This window comes from Crotalus tigris, unplaced genomic scaffold, assembly GCF_016545835.1.
Source record: "Crotalus tigris isolate CLP2741 ecotype Arizona unplaced genomic scaffold, ASM1654583v1 scf7180000024369.3102671, whole genome shotgun sequence".
NCBI lineage: Eukaryota > Metazoa > Chordata > Lepidosauria > Squamata > Viperidae > Crotalus > Crotalus tigris.
In genome coordinates, this window is record NW_024100539.1 from 2,056,745 (window position 1) to 2,074,193 (window position 17,449).

The window sequence follows — 17,449 nt, forward strand, 5'->3', positions numbered from 1 at the left end:
TACTATCTCTAGAGCAGTGATCCTCAACCTTTCTAATGCCGTGACCCCATAATACAGTTCCCCATGTTGTGGTGACCCCCAAGTGGGTGTGGCCACCAATAAGAGGGAGTAGGACAGCTAGGGAAAAGGGAAAAAAATGGCGGACAGCGTGGTTTGGCGACCCCCGTGAAATGGTCATTCGACCTCAAATGGGGTCCCGACCCACAGGTTGAGAACCACTGCTCTAGAGCATGGGTGTCCAATTTTTTGGCTTGCCTAGGCCGCATTGAGTGAAGAACAATTGTCTTGGGTCACTTATAAAATATGTATGTATATACATCACATAATAATGCTGTTTACAATCTTATGTGGCCGAATTACTTGCTGTCCAGGGCTGCATGCGATCCACGGGCTGTGGGTTGGATAGGCCAGATCTAAACTCTGTTACAGCAGTGTTTCCCAAACTTGACAATTTTAAGGCATGTGGACTTCAACTCCCAGAATTTCCCTTCTGAAACTGCTCAGGCAAGCATGTTTCACACAGACTCATTAGGTTTATGATGTGCGTGTCATTCTTTCTTATCTCCGTGGCCTTGAGTAAAATCCTCTCCTAATCAGACTGTATGTGAAACTGTAGCCAGAGGTGTGTGTGTCTTCCTTTGTTTGGAGGCTTGCCAGAAACATGGGAGCATTTGGGGAACATTGGGAGCAATTAAAGAGCGGTTTGAATTGCCAGCTAACTGCATTGCCTCTGTGTTGTGCCCTGGCTGTCATCACAGGCTGTCAGTTGCCCAGGTTAGCATGTAAAATAGGGAAAAATAATACGTACTCATAATTGTTCAACAGTATCTAGAAGCCCTGGGTTTCCTTGAAGCCACACATTTGGAAGGTAAGTCATAATTTGGACCTCATTCTTAGAACAAGCAGTACTCAACTATAATAGAGCTTCCTGTGTTATATCTAAAAATATGAAATTTGTAATCATAGGATCATCATTTGCAGCACTGTCTTCAGTCATTAGGACACCTTGTCCCCTCAATAACTTTTTTCATATAGACTGTTGTACACTGGGAATCACACAAATTGAGCTACATAGTTTGCAATTATTTATTCAGTCAAACTATTATCAGTCTAGTTTATAGAACTATCAAGCTTTTTAAAGTTCAATTATATCAAACAATAAAAAGAGAAGGGAGAATTTCTTTAAATATAGACTTTAATTCCTGATTTCCCATAGCTTAAATGTAATTCCCTCAGTGGCACCTATCTATTTTGTTCTAGGTGATGTACAGTCTACTTCTACAAGGTAGATGTGATTGTAAAGAGTTGCTCCTAATATTGGACAAAGCCATTTCCAATGTAAAGATATTTTCAGTTTTAATTATTTCTAGTAGCAAAAAAACAAACAAAAACAAATTGAAATGCTGCTCTTAAGACTGACTTTCTGCCAAAGGGCATTTCATTTGTGATTGCTGAAATACAATTATAATTCACTGTTTCCAAATTGGCAAAACAGAATCTGAGAGAAGATTGTTATATGCAATATAAAAGATACTTCATTTTAAAGAACGAATCAGAACAGTGTGCAAGTCATAGTAGTCACTTAATTTTTTTATTTATTGTTCTGTGGGAATAGGGAAAGAGAAGCATACATTTATACAATATTTCACAATCACTTTTATCCAGGATGGGGTTATTCTTAAATACTTGCCGAAAAATAGCAAGAGCAATTTGACAGTAGTACAACAACCTGTGCCTAGAACACTGACAAGTACCAAGTAAAGCTAAAATAATTGCTTACCAATATTTTGAGAGGTAACATCTTATATGGGCTTGAGTGGTGTGCATTAAAAAAAAAAAGTACTGCTGGTTGAATATATTGAGGTAAATGGTGTTCCAACAAGGATACTATTTTTATCCCTTGTTTGTAATCTGTACATAGCTTGCTGAATTTTATACCAAATATTCCTAATAAAAATGCATTAAAAAGTTTAAAAAGAGAATTGGAAAAAGGTCAACCAATCAGTCACCTCACTTTGTTAAACTACGATCAGCAATTTTATTCTGTAGAACAGTAGTATGAACACTATTTATTACTACATCTGATTACACCTTAGTTATGCAAGAGCTACTCCACATGGATTTTTGCTATCAAAGAAAGTATAAAGTTGTGTATTTTAATCCAGACTCATTTTCAGAATACCACCATGAATGAGAACACTAGGTCAAAGAACTCCAACAATTACGAGGCACAATCTGTTCCAAAATGCTAAGGTATATTTAGCAACTGTACAAAGAGTAGTCATGCATCATGTGATATAAAGTTCTTCGCATCTAACACAAACTGAAAAGGTATTGCAAAGTTTAGACTTTGAAGTTGTTCACAAAACTGATCAGTTAAATCCTGTGGCAATTATATAGGCAGCCAACTAAGTAGTCACAGGCAAACCAAAGGACGATGAAAGCTCCAGTCTCAACTCGGGCTTTCCTTCACAAGTCAAAGATACAAGGTAAATCACCAGAGCTGGCCAGATCAATACAAGCTGAATGGTTCAAGTACAAAAAGCAACAACAGCCACAATATCGGCCAGAAAGCAGAGCACTTTTCCTAGCTCAGACATGAATGGGTTAATTTCCTAGGCTAGATCTTGGCTTAAGCATTTTGAAAGAATTGTCCACCCTTACAAAGAAGTCAAAATTTCATGCAGGGCTATTTTATGGTGGATTTTTTTTTTTTTTTGGTGGGTTTTAATAATTTGACAGAGTCTACCAAAAAACGTATTTTCGTGATAAGAGGCATCTTGAAAAACAAAGACTAGTTAGGGGGAAGCAAAGAAGGGAAGTTTTGGAAAATACTTTTTAAAAAACTCTTCTCACGTAGACATTGTTCTGCTTGATTGTCAGTTTTGATATTTCTCCTATGTGACCTGCAATTCCAAATGCATTTGCAAAAAACATACGTGAAAAGGCCTTACTTGGCTTGAGTCATATTGGTGGAAGTCTATTTGATTAAAAAAACAAACCAACTCTGCTCCATGAAGCTGTGGTGGGAGATTTGCAACCAGAAATGATGTTTGTAGGCATGTGCTTTTTAAGAGGAAGACTGATAAAATTACATTTTCTTAATATGAATATTTTCATTTTGAGGGGAAAACGTACGTGCCAATCATTCATACTATTTTAGACGATGCTGTTGCAAATCAACTCCTAAAAGTAGAACCAAGCAAATCATCTTTTTATTCAAAAATACATCTGAAGAACGAATGTTACGTTTGTTAACAAAAGTAGCAAGTTATGCCCAGCAACATCCATAATCAAATTATGGCATCGGATTTGGTAACTGTGAGACAGAGGAGAAATCCTCTAATACTCGTCTCTGTTTAGAACAGGATGTCCAAAATCTTGTTTATAACTATTTCCTCTACATTTTTGGAGACTAGTACAAAATTAAAAAAAAAAAAAACCTCACTGTGATTTCATAGATCTTTACAAGAGAACATTCACGGTGAACATTTAACTATGATCACCTTTTCCTTTATGAATCTAATGTATTATTTAAATATAAAACTGCCTAGAATCTGATAATACTGGCTACTGTTGGTTCAGTACTTTCATTCTGAGACTTACTTCCCTTTGGCTTGTATACATATAACTAGTCAAATAATTACTGTCTTTTACAAATACTTTGGCACCTGTCTACTTTCTGCCCCTTTTGCTAGACTCGCAGTGTTTCTCAACCTTGACCATTTTAAGGCATGTGGACTTCAACTCCCAGAATTCCACAGCCAGCATTGCTGGCTGTGGAATTCTGGGAGTTGAAGTCCACATGCCTTAAAATGGTCAAGGTTGAGAAACACTGTGCTAGAGCAGTGGTTCTCAACCTGTGGGTCGGGACCCCATTTGGGGTCGAATGACCATTTCACGGGGGTCACCAAACCATGCTGTCCGCCATTTTTTTCCCTTTTCCCTAGCTGTCCTACTCCCTCTTATTGGTGGCCACACCCACTTGGGGGTCACCACAACATGGGGAACTGTATTATGGGGTCATGGCATTAGAAAGGTTGAGGATCACTGTGCTAGAGTCTTCTTAGTGGATAGGCTCAACATCAATCCCTATAACTCCTTTAATTCAGTACAGTAGTTTAAAGTTGTAGGGTTTGGGTTTTTTTTTTTTTTTTGCTAGACTATGCTACATTATCATTTCCATTGAAATAATTGCATATTTGATGGTAAAGGTTTTTTTTTTTTAAAAAAAGAGTCTGCATTTTTAAATTTTTTAGTGACCACAAGTTAAACCTATGTATCACTGATCAATGTTCCTCTGACAAGCCGGCACCCCCCCCCCAAAAAAAAATATCAAGTGATGTGAAACTACAAAAGGCAACACATATAAAGTGTGCGGAGTTCAAGGTCATGAAGCTTCCTGAGGTGATCCTGAAACAACGACACAGTGGAAATAGAGTTATGTCCAGGGCTAGACCCGTGCACTGGGTGGTTGGAAATATTCCTCCTCCCACCTTCCTCCCACAGCAGCCCTCAATAGCTAGAGGTGCTTCAGTACCCCTTTTGATGGGGCAGGGGCCTGGTTGCTGGGAAGGGGAATGGAAGGAAGGGTAGCTTCCACCATCTTGTTGCATGTGTCTCTGTCTGGATCGACCCACTGTGTCCCGTTTAGTGAAATAGAAAATAACACTAGACAAAATATACATGGAACAGCAAAAGCTTCTTTGAAAGAATTGAGGTTAAGAGCTTTCCAGTGCCAGAGCTCAATAAAATAATAATAATAAAAAATTCATGCTTAAATTTTCAAATTCCCATCAGACACAGCAAACCTAAATATTTAGTAAAATAAACGTATACACTAATTTGGGAACTGGAGATAAAGCTTTTAACTAATTGGGGAAGTCGTCATTGAAAAGGCAATACATTTTTTTATACATAAGCTAGAACAAGGAAAGACTAATACACCATTTAGGAATGGCCATGGACTGTTGGCATAAAGCACAGCTTATAACCTTTAAAAATACACCATGAATCTTTTAATGCATCATTTACAAAATCTGGATCAATTTATTATTTCAGTTTTATTAGTGTTGTCAATTCAATTTAGCATAGGTGGAACTGAGGTATACCTTGTTGAGGGAGGTTAAGTAATGCTTGGAAGCCTTTTTGCTAGATCCCACTTTGATTACATAGAACAGCAGCACACTAAACATTCACAAGCTGTGTCATATTGGCATTACAATAGTCATTTATATAAACACAACAGCAAATGCAATAAAAACAAGTTACCCTTTTTCTTAAATCTGAAATGAAATGTCTGATTTAAAAAAAATAGCAGTAGTTCATTTTAAGGAATTAGTCTGACATGTTAAGAAATACAATGTCAGTTTTTAAAATGTCTGACAAGCCGAGATAGGTCCATGTTCTTCAAATACGTTTAACATTATCTTGCCATTTTCTCCGGCATATGCTGTAAGTCTTCTGGATCCAAGTCTGGAGAAGAACAAAGAGGAATCTTCCTATTGATGCTTCAGAGACAGACTTACCATTATTCCATGCTGAAAATTACTGGCCAGAAACAGGCCAGTTGACTTGGCAGTCTCAGTGCTGAGTCTTATTGGTCAAGAAGTGTGACCCTGCTACTATCATAGACTGGATTCTTTGGGAGGAAAATCCACATTTGTCACCATGGTGACCACAGTCACAATGTCTTCTGTTGTTATAATGTTTGTTAGTCTTTGCATTTGGATAATCCTTTCCTCTACACAACCTGCTGATAATCGAGCTTCTGCATCATGATCCCAACACTCTTCTATTGTTTCACAGAGCATTGCCATTCCCTAAAAATAATGAGAAGAAAGGATTCGGTTTTGGGATTCTTATACAACAGACAGAACATAAAACACTGTCCTGAAATACATAAACAGCATCTAAGTTATATCCGCATTCAAACAATGGCAATAAAAACATCTGGTGATATTAACACCTTCCATGCGACATTGACATTGAGGAACTGCAGCGAGTGCCTAATTCTGAAATCCAGAATCAATTCAGCATGAGAAAAGACCACCGTATAATACTTACTGTTTATCTGCTTTAACTATCAGCCCAAATATATAACTTAGGTTCGTGATTGATTACCTTTCTAATACTGGTTCCTGTATATCTGAAAAGCTACTATGATATCGTTTCAGTTTCTTCTCCTTTTCAAAAATTGAACTGATGCAATTTCAAATGAGGGTTTCAAATGAGGGTTTTGTAACGAGGGTTGATCCTGCTCTTCCTTCTGCCAGGAGACTTTCATCTAGCTACATTTTATAATTCTTTCCAGTCCTCCACTGGTGGAGGATTTAATGGGGTCAGATGGGGGAGGTGAGGAGAGGGAGACAGATTGGCTGTGCAGATACAGGTTAAATGTGAGACAGATTAAAACAGCTTTATTGGCTAGCAACTGTAATGTGTTAGAAAGCCATTGTGCTGTTGAGAGCCTCCGAGATTGCCTGAAACCTTTTGATAAATGTGATTTTAGCAATCTCTCTCAATTGTGCTTAGACTTTTTCTAAAAAGGTCACCGATGCCTGCCATGGGATGTCCTGGGAGGCTGAAATGGTCTGATATTAATTTCTCCTTGTTCTGAGTACATATGGGGAAAAAAAATACTTTTACAGACAATTACCATGCCCATCAAGTAATGGCCTGTAACAATTACATCAGCTATCCTATTTTTATAGGTGGAAGGCAAATAAGAAAGTATTTAGTCCTGTTAAATCTCAGAAAGCATGGAAAAAGCAGCTAACTCCATCTGCATTAAATGTTTTTTTATCTTTTTTTAATGATCTAATGTTTACCACCTCAAACAGAAGCAGTACAAAACTAAGATGAACAGGAATAGATCACCTCAAGGATTTATAGGAGTCTGTATTGAGTGATTGAATTTCCACCCAATATAAAAAGACTAGAAAAATGATTTGGTTGCAAAAATATCCTAATTTTAGAACCAGAGTTCACTATATATGAAATATTCTGTTTTCAGCAGTCTTGTGATATTAAGGGCATATCAATTCTATTACATTATGGAGATAACTATCTGAAGTGAAACTGGAGAAATGAAAGTTAAATTAGGATATCTTTCCTATGTGTAAACTAGAGAATAATATGAATAAAAAAAATCTGTTCAGAACAATTTTAATTTTTATTAATGGAATCTGTGTTCAAACTTAACACTGGAGTACACAGAAATGTGTCAAGCTATAACATATTAACTTATATTTTTACACAGAATATTAAACGGGATTAATAGCAATAGCACTTAGACTTATATACTGCTTCACAGGGCTTTAGAAACTCTCTAAGTGGCTTACAGAGTCAACCTATTGCTCCCAACAATCTGGGTCCTCATTTTACCGACCTCGGAAGGATGGAAAGCTGAGTCAACCTTGAGTCCTGGTCAGGATCAAACTGCTGTAGTGCTGGCAGTCAGCAGAAGTAGCCTGCAGTACTGCATTTAAACCACCATGGCACCACAGCTCTTAATATTAAACAACCTCTCTTTAGTGACTGCAAATAAGTATTAACCTTTTGCTAAATAGAATAACTTAACTATTAGAAGTAGTACATGAATTATATGGCCATTCATTAATCTTCCTGTGAATAATAATTATGAACACAGGTAACTAATTATATTAGTGACAGATTTTATCTTCCTGGGCTCCAAGATCACCACAGATGGGGATTGCAGCCAAGAAATTAAAAGACGCTTGCTCCTGGGGAGGAAAGCTGTGGCAAATCTAGACAGCATATTAAAAAGCAGAGACATCACCCTGCCAACAAAAGTACGTATAGTCAAGGCCATGGTTTTCCCAGTTGCAATGTATGGCTGTGAAAGACCGTAAGAAAGGTTGAGCCTTTGAGGCCTTTGAACTATGGTGCTGGAGAGTCCCCTGGACTGCAAGGCGATCAAACCGGTCAGTCCTAGAGGAGATCAACCCTGACTGCTCTTTAGAAGGCCAGATCCTGAAGTTGAAACTCAAGTACTTTGGCCATCTAATGAGAAGGAAGGACTCACTGGAGAAGAGCCTAATGCTGGGAAAGATTGAGGGCAATAGAAGAAGGGGACAGAGAATGAGGTGGCTGATGGAGTCACTGAAACAGTAGGCATGAGCTTAAATGGACTCCAGAAGATGGTAGAGGACAGGAAGACCTGGAGGAACGTTGCCCATGGGGTCGCGATGGGTTGGACACGACTTCGCAACTAACAACAACAACAACTAATTATATATTTATATATTTAGTAACAAATGACAAATGTGGAAAAAACAAACTCTAGAAAGTGCCTGAAGACTATAAACTTATCACTTTTGAAAAGTTTATTTTCATTTAGCTAGATTTATCACCAATGATATCACTATCATCAATTTCAAATAAAATAACTGAAAAATTATCAATGCTACATTTCCACTGATTTCATAAGCAGTAAAATTCCTCACATTCCACTACTGAATGCAGTCACCACTAAAAGCTTTTCAAGAAATATATTAAATGATTTATGTACATTTGTAATTCTTTAAATCAAACAATGGAGTAATAAACAACTAATCTTTTAACTTCCTGAAAAAGTATCTCTTAGGAAAAGCGATTTCTATTTTATGCCATAAAAGTTTTCTCTTTTTGGACAACAGAAAAGTAAAGAGCTAAAGTAAAATAAAATTCCAAGATGACAATACTATTTCCAATATTTGGAACATCCATTTAGACCTTTTTTATACTTTGACCTCTGCAATTCCAATTGCTCTTAAGAGAATTCAACTATTGAGTTTTCCTCATCTGAAAAAAAGCAATTATATTGAAATAAAAAAGGATTTTTAAGTTACCTATGGCAATATTCTGTTCATTATTTTAATGAAGATGCAATTTTCCTGTTCATTGAAAGAAAGATCTTCCCACAATTCAAAAGGTTGCTTTGAGCTAACAGAATCGCCGTACTAGAAAAATCCATAGCTTGGGTATCTTTTGGGATCAGAATGGAAGTATTCTTGGACTGAATCACCTCCCATTCTGCCAATGTACTTCTCATTGGTAGCAAAGCTACAGGAATTAATGGAAAGAGGTAACATAAACCAGGGCTTTTCAACCTTTGCACCCATTGTACCACTTTTAGGATATGGCAACATCCGAGTACCACCAGTCGCCTAGCAAGGTGTCAAAAACTTGATGACAAAAAAAAGGAAAAAAGTGATAAAGTACAGGTAGTCCTCAACTTACAACAGTTCGCTTAATGACTGTTCGAAGTTACAATGGCACTGGAAAAAGTGCCCCCCAAGCCACAGCCGAACAAGACACCTGCCTGCCCACCCGGCGGCACTCTTCCTCCTATCCGAGGTTTTCATTGTTGTGAGCATTTCTGTTGGGGATTGGCAGCGGAGGTGGGGTGGGGGGGGTGTTTGGTTTTTACTCCCCCCATCTGCTGAGTGGTTGCAGCAGGTTTTGGTCACTTCACCTGACCCTGGGACACTGTGACCATCATAAATATGAATCAGTTGCCAAGCATCTGAATGTAAATCACAAGACCCTGGAGATGCTGCAACATTCCAGCTGATTGGCGCTTCTTCTGGGCTCAGCAGAAGCACCAGGATCAGCGCCGAGCTCCAACTGGAGCCTAGTGCTGATCCTGGCGCTTCCGCTGAGCCCTGACAGCCCTGCAGCTCCAGCCATCTCTCACTCAGGCTTGTGTGGTGCTGCCACTGGTTCAGCTCATTCCCCTCCCCCACTACCACTTTTCTAGGATGGTTGCATACCACCTGCCAGGTACCAATGTACCACAGGTGGTACACGTACCACTGGTTGAAAAGCCCTGACATAAACCACTGGGGGAAAATAAGGGAGGAATATTCTTAGAAGGTCACTCTTCACACTTCTTGTGGAGTTTGGTATATCATAGAAGGAAGCAGTTTTCCCCAATTCCAATTCTTCATACCCACGTAAGACTGAAGCGCAAATAGGCTTGCCAGATTATATTAATATTTTTAAAATATAATATTTCTAAATAGCATGATACTGAAGTTCAATTTCACCATTGTATTTTAAATATATTTTATAGATTAAAAAAAGTTTTATCTTCTGAAGGAAAGTTTCAGTACTGGCCACATTATTTGTCACTTACAGCATGTTTCTGCCAACACTCTCTCAGAACAGGCCTCTTCTTTTTATGTACTACAACCTCCTGCATATCTTCAAGAGAAGGATGCTGACCCACTTCTTCCTCAAAAGGTAACATATACTCATCCACGGGTCCTGCGTTGAAAGAAATAATGTTACATAAATTCTGTTAATTTCTAGTATCATGCTAATCAGATTAAGAGACTAGAATGAAAGGTGGTAACTGGTTTATGACTGTCCAACTAGATTATATTGAACAAGGGTCAGATATTGGGACACATCTAGCATATTTGATTTGTTTTCCTGTAAGTCAGGTCGCTACTTGAATAGCTGCAATTACAGGTAAAGTTTTGTGTGTTTCATGTTTTGTGTGATTCACATCTAGATGACAAACTTAAAGGATACTGTAATCATTGCAAGTGACCAGAGACAACTCATCTTCTAAAAGTTGCGTTTTCTCTGGGCATAAAATGCCGTCTCTAAAACTGAATGAACCTGGAAGGCTGCGCGTATATAATTACCCAGCATAGTTCTGGTAAGGGATATTTTGGAGAAAGTCCAAAGTGAAAAACATATCGTATGGAGAGCTAGTAAAGCAGTATACACTGAACTAATTAGGACACTGCATCTCAACTATCTGAGGAGATAGCTGAATTCCCTGCTCCAATTCAAGAAAATGAACCATCATTCCAATCTATACATTGGAAGAGCTAATGCCTTACAAAGAAGAGCTAAATGCTTAATTTTGGTGACAGTACTGAAGAAATCAAATAAACAGAGGCATCAGTAGCAATTTCTTTAGTATAAAAAAGAGCAAATTACTCAGAAGGGCCATCCATAACAAGCGTCGGGGCATGCTGACTTCTGGTGTGGTGTTGGTTCATGGTAATGCTCGCTCGCACACCGCTAGACGCAACCAAGAACTTTTGAGGCAGTTCCGTTGGGATGTTTTTGATCAACCCCTCCCATGGTCCAGATTTGTCGCTGAGCGGCTACTACTAAGGAATTTCAAACCTTGTAAGATGTTATAAGTGACTCAATTTGAGTGGCGATTATGTCAAAAAGTAATGTAATGTTGTAGTTTTCTAATGTACATAATAAAAATTCTGTATCTGCGAGTGTCTGTCATTGATAACCAGAGGTTTATTTCTGAATTGCCCTCATATATTCCATTAGGAGGTGAAGTGCAATGGTTCATGAGAGGCAATCTCTAAGCAAGAGGACCTGCCTTAGAGTAGAGATAATGAAAACCATAGAAATAACTTAGCAATATGTAGAGTCCTTGGTGCTCTTTTGGTTTGGTTGTTTGCTTGCAGACATTTCATTATCCAAGTAAGAATATCATCAATGTAAGTGGGGGGAGGGGGGGTTGTTGCCCATTTATAAACAGTAGCTTGCTCTGCTAGTTTTGCTGGGGCATGGTATTCCCCTTGCTAGTTCATTAATGGGAGATTGTTTTCTGACTGATAGTTTGCCTGGTAATCCCTACTTATCTGGATATTAACTACTGGAAAGGATATGTTTTAGTCTTTTTGTTTCCTTCTTAGATTTTTTGTTGTCTCTTTTGAATGGTGTGTAAATATGGTTTATCATTATGTGTCTACTGGTGACTGAGCTATCTGAATGCCAAGCTTTCAGAAACTGCCAAGTATTTATGGATTTGGCTTGGTCTAAGATGCTAACAGTTTCCCAGGTGAAACTGTGATTGAATATGTCTTCATGTTGTGAAATTAAAGATATTTCATTGAGTCTTCTGACTGCTAGTTGATATTCATGGATGTGCTCCACTACTCTTCTGCCTATCTGTCCTACGTAGTGGCTGTTACAGTCCTTACACTGCCACTGTCAACTGCTTACCATCGGATGCCGTACATCGTGATGCCAATTCCCACAGAACTAATCCCATCGCATACATGTCTATTCTCAAAAATGCATCCCGCTGGAAGTTTATAGCACCTTCTAACACTTCAGGAGCCATGTATCTTCGGGTACCAACCTTGAAAATAAGAATAATCATTAGGTTTACAGATATGAACATTCAGAAGTTTAAACTAATTAGATGCTCACCATATATTCTAGAGAAATAAGTAACAGCTGTCAAAATCACTTGGTACTTAGAACTTGAGAGTCCTATAATTTATTTTGGAATAGCTTACCATCAAATCCAAAAATACACTGAGAAAATATTTCTTAAAGAAGTAGGTAGCCTTTGGAACATTACCTATTAAAAAAACATTAAAAAACTCTTTATACAATAATTTCAATAGCTTTCATTATTTTGAAATGACCAAGGAACTAAAAAGAATGAAAATTATTAGCAACAACTCAAATTTGACATAGAGATGTGCTTTCAATGACTGAAGTTAGCATTCACTGTCTATGAATCACATTGCAAAATAAATACAAAACACAAACTCTCATGACAAGTTTCATACTCAGTAATATTTTTGCTTCTTGTCCTACAGTTCTGTAATTTAAAATGTTTATAATACCCTGTATAATAATATGCACCTCATAGTCCTTGAAGTAATGGGATCCTCATCTGCACATAAGCACATTTTCAAAACTTTGAATGCTCATTAGAATTTGCCACTCTTATCATTAAGTAACAGAGGGGCAGGTCCAAGTCCACCTTCCTGAATAGTTTCTGAATTGCAGGATAATGAGATTTCTTCTTTACTGCATCGTCCTTAACTGATATTTTACCTCAGATTTTAGTTTGCTTGATTTCAGTCACTTTAAAATGTAAGTTCTGAGATTTGATAAATGGACTGAAAGCATGTCAATGTTGCCCTTCACTCAATATGCATTAATTAATTTTGAATAAGTGCAACTACTTGTATATATAGTGATCTCAATATTGACTGGGAATGGGAGAAGCTCACAAGATGAATGGGGTTGTCACTCTCCCTCAATCTCATCTATGTTACCTCACAGGATACTTCAGTAAAAATTAGAGTGTTTTATATTTGTCACTTTGAGATCTCGAATGAATATTAATCTAACAAATAGTAATAACTGATGTCTGTGTCAAATCAGCCCAGCCTGTATGCTACTGGAATACAGTAGCTTCCACTGTCCTACCCAGTGCTAACAATTCCTTGAGTGTATTTATGGACTATCAAATTTGTTTTCTTGTCTTCATCTCCCTCAATTGCCACATCATTTCAAGTATGTTGATCTTCTGGCCTGAAGGATCCAAAGCACTAAATAATTTTCAGGGTTCTTCTGAACCTATTTGTCTGTAATATGCTCCATATTCAAATCTGCCTAATTATACTCACCTCCTTTCAGTATATTTTCTATGCATATGGTTGGTAGGAGTCAATGGCATATAATCAATCAATCAAAACCTTTCAGTAGGTATACATTGTACACCTACTGGGGGTTTTCTGTACAGTATTTTCTTTTGTTCTTGCATCTCACAATCAGCCCTCCCAAAACTGTTCAAGGAAAGGTGAACAAATCCGCACTACTGAATATCATCCAGCTGCATACTGTACATAATAGAGTATGTGTCTATCCATACCTGTGCATACACAGACACATACAAATTAATAAGCAGTAAAACAGATTATCTTTAATCAGGAATCACATTTCTACTATCCATACTGGATACTCTGTGCCCTTTAAGGACTCATATTATTATCATAATTTCTTCATTTATTAGATTGATTAAATATATCTTATCCTAGAATATTCTGGGTTTACTAAATTTTTTCTCAAGACTCAGGTGGAAACTTTCAACATTTTATTTGCTAGGTGCCTGTTGCCACAACATTTTTAATCAATCAATTCCAGTTTTTATTTATCAGCTTACTCATTAATTATCATTTTCTTTGTTCAACTTATCCATAGGTAGCATGGACTCTCCCTATGAGCTTGCATGATTTTAGATACTACAGGGGGAATATAAATAATTTCATGGCTGATATCTCATAGAACTTTTAGCTGATATATTCACACATGTTGAAGTGACCAACCTGTTACTTTTTCAAATATGAAACTACATAAAGACAAAATTGTAGCTTTTGAAATGATCTATAGTATCTATAGTTATAATACATATAATTATAGTATTAGACAAGTGAATGTTAAATTTTCTGTTTGATTTTATTATGCTCAGGATCTGTGCCAGAGTAGGGGCTGCTGAAGATTTAAATTTTTGAAATGCTAATTTGTGCTGGTACAGATCTAGTGTATATAACTTCAAATATCATATGATTAATTATAGAAAAAAATTCCCTTCATGATGATGAAGTAGCCATTTTACAAAAGTGCTTTTGGGATTTTACTGGCAAGGAAAACATGGCAACATAATAAAATAAGATATCTTAATTTTTATTTAGTTTAAACTTACCTGACCATGGGTATCACCAGCTGACTTCCCAGCCTCAAATTTTAAAGCAAGTCCAAAATCTGCGATACATGCCGTAAGATTATTTTTCAATAACACATTCTTGCTCTTGATGTCCCTTAAAAAAAAGGAAGTACAAAATTGAAAACTGCCATATTTAAAAGGGATCAGAATAATATTGGACGTGTTTAACTGACAGTATAATTTATTATTTGATTATAGCTGCAGAGGTGAAGTAATTTTGCTTGGTGACTGGGCATAGCAACTATTTATAATTAAAACAATGACCATTACTATTCACACAGATATACAACACAATCAGAGTGCTTAGCTAATGGAGGAAAAGAGGTAAACGACTGACTAAAAAGATTTACCTAATTAGATAGGTCATTTGAACCTCTAATGTTGCCTCTTATAAAATAACAATAGAATGCAAAATACCTTTCTTCACAATGCTCTGTGGAGAAGGAAATATGAGTAGAAAAGTGATTTTGAGGTTGCTGCTGCATCAGACAAAATCATCATTGCTCTCTTCCTGACGTGAATGAAATAACATAATTTTTGCAGGAGGATGTAGAATGGTGGAGTCCCTTGCAAAACCCAAGCTTTCAGATAAAACCAATTTGTTGCCTCTCCACAGTATAACAATAAAAGAGGGGTACATTCTTTCCCAAAGCCACACAATGTACAGGAAAGAATTGTCACTGCTGGGAAAGTCAATGTCAAAGGACAGTGACTGCTTTTTATGTCACATAGATAAAACAAGTGCGCTACTGAAGTTCCGTATATAAACCAACAAGTAAATCTGTACTTGTGTTCACTTCATGCCACTGTATAAAGCAGTGTTTCTCAACCTTGACAATTTTAAGGCATGTGGACTTCAACTCCCAGAATTCCACAGCCAGCATTGCTGTGGAATTCTGGGAGTTGAAGTCCACATGCCTTAAAATTGTCAAGGTTGAGAAACACTGGTATAAAGCAACGTTTTATTTGATCTACTGTAGGTAAAGGGAGGGAGAATAAAAATTAAGTAGTATAGCAGATGCATTTCAAACAGAGATTGAGTTATTGGTTTTGTTTCATACTGCAGAAATTGAGAAGAGGACAAAAAATTGTGAAAGATTGTAACAAATAGAGAATAAGTGCCTTTGTGAATGACATCTGAATAGGAATCAATCAAAATTGGTATTGGTTTCTAATGTGTCATTGCATTATTTCTATAATCAAAACTGTATTACAAATTAATTTTGCATTCTAATCACTGATGACTTGTTCTTACTTCTACAAATTGGGTTGCATCCACATTTCAATATAGCAGAGCTGTGGTTTTGATAAGACTGCTCTCAACCAGTCTTGCAAGCACCTAAAAGGCTGCCCTGGAGGATTGGAAAAGACTCCAAAAGAGTATGAGATCCCTGGGAAAGCAATTAAAATCAGAGCTATAGCTTTTTTCCCTTAAGAGTCCAGCTTTCTCTGTTCCTTGTCATACAACTGGCCTGGGATACATTATAATGGCTCATCAAGGAGCCATTATACACTTTTTAAACCTCTTATTACAATTAAGTATTGTAACTCTGAAGTGTATGTTACCTTTAAAGATCAGATGGTAAATTGGATGGATGGATAGATAGATAGAAAGATAGACAGGCAGGCAGATAGGGGGTGAGGGTGATGCGGGGGTACCTGTGGGATATAGCTGGTTTATGCCCTTCTTTTAGACCAGGAATGTCTTCATGGAGATAGGCCAAACCTCTTGCCATAGTTTCAGCTATATGACAGAGTTCATTCCATGAAACTATATTAGCCTTCAGGAAGTCAGTAAGTGAACCCTAAACAATAAATAATATATTTTTTAAAACAATTACAATTTACTCTCCTTAAAAACTTCAAAAACTCCCAGGAAATTTAAATATATTTATATAATACATTTTCTAGGTCGTACAAGACTTCTGTATTTACTACATATAGTGTCAAAAGAGTGTCATAGGAATATTTAGGATGCATGGACAAAATAGAACTTTGGTCTTGGCATGATCCTGTTTCTACAACTTGCTATAACAGGCTTCTTTCAATGTGCTTTTTGTATCTTGCTCAATATCATTTGCAGGCAGTTTAGGTTTTGCATCCTCAAACAAGGAATTCTGTTCCCCAACTATCACCAGAGCCACATATCCTTGCATATGTTTAAAAAGGATATAAAGATCTACTTATTCAATAAATGCAATTGACTTATGGAAATGTTGTGAGCAAATGCAGAGAATGAACGTAGGGCTGATCCACTTTACATCACATCAATAAAATTACATGTGTAAATTTAGGCTTTTATAATTTTATTATTTTCATTATTATAGTAAATATGTTCTTTCTTTGTAAATGTTAACTCTGTTTAATTCTTACTTGTTAATTTTCATTTTGACTGGATTGTATCTCGGGGGGGGGGAAACATTTCCCCCCAATATTATAAATATATGATCACATATTGTGTATAATAATTGTGATTTAAGTGAACTAGATTACAAAACTGTAAAAATTTCCAATTGTGATATACACAATTATCCTGTGCCTATCCTAGACTAAATTTCCTACTTATTACATTATGAAAAATTTTGTGTAGGAATTTGCTTCTCTAGCCACTGACATATTTAACCAAAATTTTAGAACTAGGAATATACATTGGTACACAGCCTAAATAGAGAAAACACACACTTGGAAAGAATATCCCATTTGCTATTCTAGAATCTAGAATATCCAAAATTTATTGAAATCTTTTTGCAATCTGAGCTTGGAGGAGAAGAATGAAAATACAGGAATAGGTTTCACATAACTCCAATATCAATTAAAAAAGAATTCAAAGTAACATTATCATTACCCAGGTAGAAATAATTCAGTGGGCATCCTTTTAAACAATGATTGAGGACTTTGGGACTACAGTTATCTAGTGCTGTGCTATCATAA

The 17,449-nt window shown here is 36.8% G+C and overlaps 1 protein-coding gene and 1 long non-coding RNA gene across 3 annotated transcripts in view; both read right to left on the bottom strand.

The window, feature by feature from the left end:
• Positions 1-1,569: 1,569 nt before the first annotated feature.
• LOC120301135 lies at positions 1,570-3,919 on the bottom strand. Its single transcript, XR_005554813.1, has 2 exons — positions 3,861-3,919; positions 1,570-3,717 (listed from the first exon to the last, which is right to left on the bottom strand). It is a non-coding gene; the product is annotated as an uncharacterized LOC120301135 (long non-coding RNA).
• Positions 3,920-4,132: 213 nt separating this feature from the next.
• The window catches only part of ACVR2A (activin A receptor type 2A), a 71,814-nt gene continuing 58,497 nt past the window's right edge, over positions 4,133-17,449 (bottom strand). For both annotated transcript variants that reach the window (XM_039327897.1, XM_039327899.1), the window contains 5 exons: positions 16,178-16,323; positions 14,498-14,612; positions 11,995-12,133; positions 10,142-10,272; positions 4,133-5,822 (listed from right to left, as the gene is read on the bottom strand). In XM_039327897.1, the coding sequence (XP_039183831.1) occupies positions 5,628-5,822; positions 10,142-10,272; positions 11,995-12,133; positions 14,498-14,612; positions 16,178-16,323 (726 nt within the window). In that variant the 3' untranslated portion in view covers positions 4,133-5,627. The remainder of the gene's footprint in view (positions 5,823-10,141; positions 10,273-11,994; positions 12,134-14,497; positions 14,613-16,177; positions 16,324-17,449) is intronic.